A 9827-nucleotide genomic window follows, 5' to 3' on the forward strand; every position below is an offset into this window, starting at 1 on the left:
GAGGATCCCTTCCAAGTTGTGCAGCTCCCAGCCCCTGCATTCCCACCCTTGCAGCCAAGATTTTCATTCAGTGAAGCAGTACCAGTTGTGAGCTCCTCTTCAGCATCCCATAACAGGCCTGTGTGTGCTCCGGTGTGCCGAGGGCACTGCAGTCAGTGCAGTGGAGAACGTGTCACTTATTTAATCCAAGGGAAGTGCTTTAGGGACCACCCAGTTTGTCTCACTGGTGGCTTGTTCAGGTGAGTCAGATCAGACATGATAGGTGCTTTTGAGAGCCAAGGGCACCATTTAAACCAGAGGGATTGTTTCCAGATGCCTCATAGGTAGTGAAGTCTCTTTTCCGAGGTCACGTTAATTGTATCAACAGGCTCTGTGTTCCCTGGGAAACCAGATCTGCAGCTGGAGAAAAGTTCTCCACTGCGACTTCTAAAAATGGTCCAAGTCATTTCCAGCAATGCTGATCCACTAGAGGACACCCATTGCCCAGGAAAGCCTCATTCTCTCGGGCCAAACAGGCTGGTTTCAAACATACCCCCTTGACTCCAATTTCTCAAACTGTTTGGGCTTTGGAGCTCCCTCCTGAGCCAACCTGTGAGGAAAAGTGCATGGTAACTGCGGGTGTCTTGGCTTTGGGGGTGGTTTGGGCTGAGTCTTGGCTCTAGAGACCACAGTGGGGTCAGAGATTTAGTGTTTGAAAACTTGTGGCCTACTGTGATTTGCTCCTGGGCTGCTGTTGTGCAGGGTGGTGAGATCGTGCACACACCCCCCGCCAAGAGGACACCCCGAGTTTCTTAAGGGATTGCAGGATGGGAGGTGGTGTAGGGGTCAGCACACACTGTGGGGGTCATGTGAGCTTTCCAGGGCAGTTGGGTGTTCTTGTTATTGCCACCTCAGGGGCTTTTATGGCCAGCAGGCTCCCTGGTGTTCATGCAACCTTGGGCAGTTTTGTACTGGAATTTTGGGGAGTGCTCATATCCCTATGTTCTATAAGGAATAAGGAACAGCGTGGCTGTCCAACTTTGTCTATTCCCACAGTCTCCACAATATGTAGGCCACACTGGCTCTTTAAACCCTTCAGGGGACAGCTGGGAGGAGAGCAGAAGCACCCCCTTCCCCCACCCCACCGTGAGCCCCCCTGTGCTGGGGTGGGGGGCAGGTGCCATGGCAGGTGAAGAGCAAGGAGGAGAAGCAATGCCCAGCTCCTGCTCTGCCTGTGCAGCACCCCAGAGCACTGGAGCCAGCAGGTCCCAGTTTTGCCACCCTGCACCAGGTCCCCGTGTCCCCACTGCCACACAGGACCTGGAACAGCTTGGCAAGAACTCAGAAAGGATTGGTGTGGATCAGGGCCATGGGCTTCTCCAGCCCTGCAGGCAACAAGGCGAGGCCTGTCCCTCCAGTGCCAGCACCAGGAGAAGCCAGCAGTGTCCCAGAGTGCCCTGCACAGCCCAGAGCAGGGCTGGCAGGGTCCACTCCTTGGGCACCAGCCTGGAGCCCAGGAAGAGGAGCAGGGAGTCACGCTAAGGCAGCCCATGGCTCGTGGGGAACAGGAAAAACACAAACAGAGAAAAAAAAATTACACATTTTAATAAGGAAATGTGCAGTGAGGGGGAGGCACTGAGGTCCTGCCACTGGGAACACGGGCAGAGGGAGCGGAGCCCAGGCTGCCTTAGGCCTCTGCCACCTGCAAGCCCAAGATCTTCTTCACATAGTTTTGGACGTTGACGTGGAGCTGGGGGGCCGTGGCAGAGAAGGTCTCCATGGCCAGGGCCCGGGTGGCCTCCGACCCGCCCCACATGGCCCGGTACAGGGGCAGTGTGTACTTCTGCTTTCCCTGTGGAGACAGAGGGGGGTTACACCCCAAACTCCTCCCTGGATCCAGGGGGGTGAAGCCCCAGGAGCCCCACATCCCCCCTGTCCCCAGCACAATGCCTCCAGCATCGCCCCACTCCTGGCCAGGGAGAGAGCACACAGGAATAGCAACAAGGTTTGTGTTTGATCCCTGTACGGGCCATTCACTTAAGAGTTGGACTCAATGATCCTTGTGGGTCCCTTCCAGCTCAGAATAGTCTGCAAAATATCTGTGAATGGCACAGTGGAACTGTGTCCAGCTCTGGGGTCTCCAGCACAGGACATGCATGGACCTGAGGAGGCCACAGAGATGCTGCAAGGGCTGGAGCCCCTCTGCTCTGGAGCCAGGCTGGGAGAGCTGAGGGTGTTCGGCCTGGAGAAGAGAAGGCTCCTGGGAGACCTTAGAGCCCCTTCCAGTGCCTAAAGGAGCTCCAGGAGAGCTGGAGAGGGACCTGGGACAAGTGTCAGGAGTGACAGGACAAGGGGGAATGGCTTCCCACTGCCAGAGGGCAGGGTTAGATGGGAGATTGGGAAGAAATTCTTCCCTGTGGGAGTGGTGAGGCCCTGGCACAGGTTGCCCAGAGAAGCTGTGGCTGCCCCATCCCTGGAAGTGTCCAAGGCCAAGTTGGATGGAGCTTGGAGCAAAACCTGGTCTAGTGGAAGGTGTCCCTGCCCATGGCAGGGGGTGGAAGGAGATGAGTTTTGAGATCCCTCCCAACCCAAACCATTCTGCGGGACTATCATGAGCAAGAGTCAAACCCTGGCCCTCTGACACCCTGTACCCCATGCCCATCTCTCCCCACTGGCACACTGCTGGGCACAGCCACCACTGCCCAGGGACAAACCTGGCTGTGCAGGAAATCCTTGACTTTGCTGTACTCGGCCTCCAGGTTGTTCTTGAGGACGATCTGACACCAGCGCAGTCGCAGCTCAGCGTTCTGGGCCTTGGAGATCTTGGGGTACATCTTGCTCAGCCTTTCCACGTTGCCTGTGAGAGGGGAGTGCTCACCATCCCCATGGGGCTCTGTCCCAGCTCCCCACCCCTGCTCCCAGGGAACCCTGTGAGCCCATCCCAGCTGTACTGAAAATCCTCTGGAATCCTCCCAGCCTTGGTCAATCCTGGACCCTCCTGAGGCCTCCACACCCCCAGCTCTGGAGAACCCCATGCACTTGCTGGCTCTGGGCAGGAAGGTGCCCATGTTGGGCCTCCCAGGCCATGCAGTTCTGCAGAGCCACGTGCCAGTGGCTTGGGAGGCCAGCACGAAGTGGGGGGAGATCCCTCAGCAAAGAGGTGACATGGGGAGGTGACAGCACAGCCGAGCCAGGCTGGGGACAGCAGGGTTCCTTCCTGCCACTGCACACGTCCTCATACATCCAGGGACACACCTCCTCGGGCTCTCCATCCCCCACCACTCCGACTGAGGATTCCCTGACACCAGGACCCGCACAGAAATCGGAGATGGGCTGATGGCCACACATTCATGTGTCCCACTGACACGTCCTCATGTCCTCAGCCATGAGGCTTCACTGGGGCTTGTCACCCTGGGTCTCCTTTGGGCACCTGGCCCTCACCTTCGGGCAAGGGGGATTTCTGCAGGACCTGATCCAGGAAATAGACCAGCTGGTACGTCCTCCAGCCCATGATGTCCACGGCTTCAATGGCCTCCATGTTCAAGCCGTCGGCTGCCCAGAGCTCTGCCAGCTCCTCTGCCGGCTTCATCAGCTGCTGCCCCGGCGACAGGTCAGGCAGGTAGGGCGGCCAGCCCGGCGTGTTCAGCCAGCGGTCAAACTCAAACCCTGCACCAAGGTGGGAGGGAGAGCTGGGAGCAGTTCCCTGAGCCCGACGCCAGGTGCCTTCTCCCAGGGCGTCCCCAGCACCACCAAACTTGCCCAAGGACAGTGACCACCAGAGACTAACGGGGTGAGGCTGTTCAACCACCCCAGGCTCAGGGTGTGCTTGTGGTTATCAGCCCTGTTGCTGCTGGCAGGATGAGCTGGCTCCAGCATGGAAAGCTCCTGCCAAGCCTGGATCTCCAGCAAGGCTGGGCTGAGCCCAGGGCGGTGGCTGGGCCTGATCCCAGGGCTCACCAGACTCACCAGGCTGAGTCATGGAAACCCCATGAAACAGCACTAGAGCACAGAGCAGGGACTGGCTTTGGATGGAAAAAGAATCAGGCTGAGCTGGCACACACTCAAGCCTGGGCTAGTGCCTGATCCCAGCTGGCCAGTGCCCTGCCTTCTCTGTCAGAGCCAGGGCCAGCAGCATCTCCAGTAAAACACACAAAGGGACGTGCACAGAGTCTGCAGGGACACGGGTGGGTCTGACACCTGCAGGTGCCGGTCTGCAAAGTGGCAACCCCAGTTCTCTGGCCAGGACAGCACTGCACTGACCTGGGATGGAGTCCACACCCTTCTTCTTCAGCTCTGGGAAGTACTCCAGGAAGAACGCGAGGGTGTCATCTGCGGTGATGCTCTGGAACTTGAACCGGTTCACGTAGGCCTGCAGGGACAGACAGGGGTGATGCCAGACACACTCACCCTGGCACTGCTGCCCAGCCCTCCCTTGCTCCATCTCATCGAGGAGCCCATTCGAACCCCCGTGCCTCACAGGGGCTGCCCAGCCCTTGGGATACCCTTGAGCACTCTCAGCACCTGCTGCCAGCACAAGGCCAAGCTCTGTTTTCATCTCATTCCCCTGCTAACATTTCTGTTTCCCTCCTCCTCTTCCTCTCCCCAGCCACCCTGCTCAGCCTGTCCTTCCCAGGGTCCTGCTGTGCCCTGGCTTCCTGCTGTGAGGTTTTGGAGAACAGTTTTGGAGAACTGGTACCTCGTCACACCCACCTGGAGGAAGGCATCGAACTTGCTCTGGTCGCCCACCAGATGGGCCAAGTAGCTGACAAAGCAGTACCCCTTCTCGTAGGGCGTCTCGTTGTATGTATCATCTGGATTGATACCTAGAAAAAGGCAAAAACCCCTCAGAAACCCTCTGCCCACCTGCAAAACCACGCAGCCCTGGTGTGCACCAAGATTCCCCCTTCTGAGCTGGGTGCAGCCAGTCCCATCCCACCTCACCCAGGTCCCACCACCCACGCCAGTTTTACTGCCAGCCATGGAACACCCCAGCAGGGCACCCCCACCCCAGCCCTCGCTGTCCCCCTCCCCTGGCAGCAGCAGGGACACCCCACACACCTGGCTCAATCACCACACCCTTGCCCCACACACCTGGCTCAATCACCACACCCTTGCCCCACACACCTGGCTCAATCACCACACCCCTGCCCCACACACCTGGCTCAATCACCACACCCCTGCCCCACACACCTGGCTCAATCACCACACCCCTGCCCCACACACCTGGCTCAATCACCACCCGCAGCTTGTTGAGCGGATGGTCCTCCCCTGTGGCATCCATGTGCTGGCGCAAGAGGGCCCTTCCCGTGGCAGCCTCCAGGCAGGTGTAGGGCAAACCTGGGCAGAGACAAGCAGGAGGCGTTCAGGGACCCCGACCAGACCCCTGTGCACTGTGATCACAGTGGGTGCTGTGACAGGAGAGAAACGGCATCAGCGTATGAGCTGGGAGAGGAGGAAACCAATAAATACGGCATTGGGACAGCAGGGCTGCAGAGAAGCATGGGGCAAGCCAGCCCAGGTCACTGAGAGGTTGTTAGAGCCACTTAAATTCACCCAGACGCAGTAAATGGTGCTGGGACACTCGAGCTGCTGGACAGGACTGTGAGTCCAGGGGGGAGCTCGGGGGGCTGGTATCAGCTCCACGAGGGAGCTGAGGGAGGAAGAGGAAGGGGAGGCTGGGCAAGGACAGTGTCCACATCCCCGGCAGGGGCTGAGAGGATCTGTCATCTCAGAGTGAAGGCAATTCTGCTGCCAGCAGAAATCATAAAATGGTTTGGGTTGGAAGGGACCTTAAAGCCCACCTCATTCCACCTCCTGCCATAGGCAGGGACACTTTCCTCTAGACCAGGTGGTTCCAAGTCCCATCCAACCTGGCCTTGAACACTTCCAGGGACTGGGCAGCCAAGCTTCTCTCAGCAACCCATTCCAGTGCCCAACTACCCTCAGAGCCAAGAATTTCTTCCCAATATCTAATCTAAACCTACTCTTTTTCAATCACAGAAACCTCCATGGCACTTGCAGCTGCTGCCCTTCCCCTCTTTCAAGATGCAGCATTTGGAGGGACGCCCTGAGCCCTGAGGGCACAGACCACAGACCCACCCAGGTCTCAGCACCCGTGCAAGGGCTCAGCACCCCTGGGCCAGGCACGGCCACGCACCGTAGACCTCGGTGGAGATGCGCCTCTGGGCGTACATGGTGAAGCCCTCGTTGAGCCAGAACTCGCCCCACGAGGCGTTGGTGACCAGGTTGCCGAACCAGCTGTGGGAGATCTCGTGGATGATGACGTCCACCAGCGAGCGGTCCCCGGCCAGCAGGCACGGCGTGACGAAGGTGAGGCAAGGGTTCTCCATCCCACCGAAGGGGAAGGAGGGTGGCATGAACAGGATGTCGTACCTGCCGGGGAAGGCTTGGCTCAGACCTCCCCCCTCCTCCTGAGGGCAGGGCTGGGGATGGAGGGACACTCCCTCCCCAGCCCTGGGGAACCAGGTCCTTCAGGTACTTTCCAGCCATACCTGCCCCAAACATAAGGTCCAAAGAGTTTCTCTCCAACCACCAGGAACTCCTCAATCACCCCATCGTACTCCTTCTTGGCAGCCTCGATCAGGCAGGGCTCGGCCCAGACACGGCTCCTGGCCAAGCATGGAGAAGAGGAAGTTTAACCATTAGGGGACTTTCACCCTGTTGCTTCATCAGACAGAAACTGCACAAGTTTATTCCACAGAAAAATATAAACCTGCTGATAAAGGCAGCAAAAGAGGCTGACAGTGCAAACTGCTGTGAATTTCTTTCCTTGTCTGAATGTCAAAGGGTTTTTATATGGCCGTGGTGGCAGGCGAGAACTGAAAAAGCACCGGCCTTGTGAGGAGATGAGGACCCTCCGTGCATGGGGACCCACTGCCTTCATTTACGTGTGGGATAAGATGAGCAGAGGCAGAGATACCCCCAAAGATGAGGGGACATGGCACCAAGGCTTCTCCTCACTTTCCAGAGTGAGAAGGACCCTCACCCTCAGACCCACAGTCTGGTGACACAGACAGGGACTGACTGGGTCATGCTCATGGCTGGTGTCTCTGCACTCCAGAGCCCCACGGAGCAGGGAGAAGCAGAAGTGCCTGCCATGGGAGCTCCACCATGCAGCTCCCACAGCCAGGGATAGCACTGGGGTCTCCTCTTGAGCCCCTTACCTTGGGCCAACGTCAGCAGACACAATGTCTCCGACAACCAGAGCGATCAGGTAGGAGGGGATCGGCTGGGACATCTTGAAGACAAAGGTATTATCCTTCTGCTTCTCCCAGCTCGTGGCACTCATCACAGCCGTGAAGCCCTCGGGGACCTGGACACGTGGATAAAAACATCCACAAGATCCATAATGTACAGAGTGGGAGGTCAGCTGACCCAGTGGGGACATGTCTGATGGCAAAGGTGTCCCAGCACTGAAGGGGCCAGGTCCATGGGCACTGCAGGTTTTGCGGAGCGGAGCAGAGCAGGAAGGCCCCGAGCTCCCACCCGGGATCCTGGCTACATCCCTGCAACAAGCATCACTCAGCTGAGTGCAACACCAGGACACCTGGAGCTGCCCCACGAGGTGCCAGGAGATAAGGAAACGCTGAAGTTGCAGGTGTGGAAGGGCAGAGGATGCAGATCCCAGAGCTGCAGGCTCCCCTCCCGGTTCTTGCACAACAACTCGTTTTTCCTGTTCCCAAGCCAGCACAGAACTCGTGGCCGATCCACTGGCCTGGGCTGAGCCCAGGGTAACTGATCCAGTGGCCCCCATCCCAAAAATGGGGTGAGCTACACAGTGAATAAAGTTTTTTTGGTACAGAGCATCAGGCTGGGGGCCTGTGACAGCCCAGCCCCATGCTCAGCCTGTGGGGCGCAAGGGGTTCTGCCAAAGTTTTAAGGAGAGAAATTAGAGCAAGAGGTAAAATAAATCAATTCCAGCATTGCCAGCTGATGCCACCCCACGCCATTGACACTGGATTGGCATCACACAGCAGCTTCCATGGCCCACAGCAGGCCGGCACACCGGAGTGGCCCAGTGCTGGTGTCACCACGTGCCCACCCACAGGCAAGGAGGGAATCTGGATTATTTAGTCCTGTCTTTGGGGACCAGCAGCTGCTCCTTCCATCCTGAAAGTTTGGCAGCCCCAGCACCACCACCAGGATCCAGCACAGCCCAGCATCACCGCCCTCCTCCAGCTGTGTCCCCCCAACTTGGCTCGTCCCAGTCACGCTCCTGCTGCTACAAATGCCAGGAGAGGGAATCCCACCAGCCTTGGGCTGCTATGGGGCAAAACTAGGGGTTCTGTGATAATGAGAGGAATTTCTTAGGGAAATGCAGCAGTATGAGGAGAGCAGAGAGGTTAAACAGTGAGTTGATCCCAACAACTCAATGATATTTTGGCAGCAAGCATCGAGTATTTTGGTCAACTCCCAGTCACCACACACTGTGGAGCCCAGCAGTGCGGCTGGGGAGAGGCAGGAGTACCCCTGGGCTCTAAGGTCTGCCTGAAGCCTTCTCTTCTCCGGGCTGAACAGCTCCAGCCCTCCCAGCTTGTGTCCAGAGCAGAGGTGTTCCTGCCCTCAGAACAGCTGGGGCAGCTCCCAGGGCTCCCCTTACCTTCACGGTGGCTGAGTAGGTGAACTTGACCGAGGGGGTGTCGAAGCAGGGGAAGAAGGACCTGTTGAGGACGGCCTGGCCCTGCGTGTACATGTAGGGTTTCTGCTTCCCCGCTGTCTGCTCGGGGGCCAGCCAGCACACCTGGGTAGGGACAGAGACCCTGCTGAGGGGCTGCTCCCTTCAGAGGGAGCTGGGAAGGGACTTCTCACGGGGGGAGCTCTGCCCACCCCAGGCCTGGTGTCCCCTGGGTCCTCCTGCAGTTCCCCCGGGGTCTGGTGGCCCCCAGTCCACACCCGGTGTCCTCCCCCTCCCCCTGCACCCAGTGTCCCCTCCATCCCCCTGTCACTCCTTGGGCCCGGTGTCTCCTCCCCCCGGGGCCGGTGTCCCCCTGCTCACCCTGGACGCAATGTAACCCGCTGTCCCACCCTCTCCTCGGGCCCAGTGTCCCCCCATTCGCTCTGGACTCAGTGTCCCCGCTGTCCCCCCTTCTCACCGGGCCCAGTGTCTCCCCCCTTCCCCCGGCCCTGTGTCCCCCCCTTCCCCCGGGGGCCCGCTATCCCGCGGTGTCCCCCCGCTCACCCCGGGCCCCTCGCCCGCCTCGTAGTCGATGAGGAGGGTGAGCAGCTGCCCGGCGCGGGGGGGCTGGGGCAGGGCGATGTGCAGGGCGCTGCCGTAGCTGGCGAAGGGCCGGCTCTCCACGGGCAGCGCCTGCCCGGCGGGGTCCCCGGGCCCCCCGGGGGGCGGCAGGAGCGCGGCGCGGCTCACGGACAGCGAGGGGTGCGCGTCCAGCCGCAGCTCCGCGCCCGCCCCGTCCCGCTCGCAGCGCAGCTCCAGCCGCGCGCGGCCCCGCACCCGCCCCGCGCCCGCGGCCGCGAAGGACACGCGCAGCTCCAGGTCCAGGTGCCGCAGCGACCACGGGCCCGCGCTGCTCGCCGAGGCCGCGTCCCGCACCGGGGCCACGGCCCGCACCGGGGCCGCCATCGCCGCGCCGGGAGGGCGGGACCCGCCCGCGGGAGGGACAGAGCGGCCGGGGGCGGGGACGGGGCGGCCGCGGGCGGGGATGCGGGGAAGGGCGGGGATACAAGGATGGGGGGGTCTGTGGGGGGATCCATGGGTGGGGGATGGAGGGGAATCCATGGGGGGAATCCAGGGGGGGAAATCCATGGGGGAAATCCATGGGGGGAATCCATGGGGAGAATCCATGGAAAATCCATGGCAGGGGGATCCG

At 60.0% G+C, this 9827-nt stretch overlaps 1 protein-coding gene across 1 annotated transcript; it reads right to left on the minus strand.

Annotated features, from left to right (window-relative positions):
* Nucleotides 1–1563: 1563 nt before the first annotated feature.
* On the minus strand, nt 1564–9586 carry LOC113992023 (arginyl aminopeptidase). The gene is made up of 11 exons (XM_027728872.2): nt 9179–9586; nt 8600–8740; nt 7164–7312; nt 6492–6608; nt 6137–6372; nt 5203–5316; nt 4690–4802; nt 4240–4348; nt 3421–3645; nt 2694–2836; nt 1564–1831 (listed from the first exon to the last, which is right to left on the minus strand). The coding sequence occupies exons 1-11, from the start codon at nt 9578–9580 to the stop codon at nt 1667–1669; spliced, it is 1914 nt and encodes a 637-aa protein (XP_027584673.1). The 5' UTR covers nt 9581–9586; the 3' UTR covers nt 1564–1666.
* Between the last annotated feature and the right edge of the window lie 241 nt (nt 9587–9827).

The sequence above is a fragment of the Pipra filicauda genome, unplaced genomic scaffold (assembly GCF_003945595.2).
Source record: "Pipra filicauda isolate LSUMZ 115617 unplaced genomic scaffold, ASM394559v2 scaffold172_size1731463_pilon, whole genome shotgun sequence".
NCBI classification, from domain to species: Eukaryota; Metazoa; Chordata; class Aves; order Passeriformes; family Pipridae; genus Pipra; species Pipra filicauda.

What these genes read in the sequence shown, in the direction of transcription:
- LOC113992023 (XM_027728872.2), bottom strand. Translation starts at nt 9,580, where the DNA reads ATGGCGGCCCCGGTGCGGGCCGTGGCCCCGGTGCGGGACGCGGCCTCG. An exon ending in CCTACTCAGCCACCGTGAAG is followed by an intron (nt 7,313 to 8,599) that starts GTAAGGGGAGCC and finishes CCACGTGTCCAG; the next exon opens with GTCCCCGAGGGCTTCACGGC. An exon ending in CATCTCCACCGAGGTCTACG is followed by an intron (nt 5,317 to 6,136) that starts GTGCGTGGCCGT and finishes GTCTCTGCCCAG; the next exon opens with GTTTGCCCTACACCTGCCTG.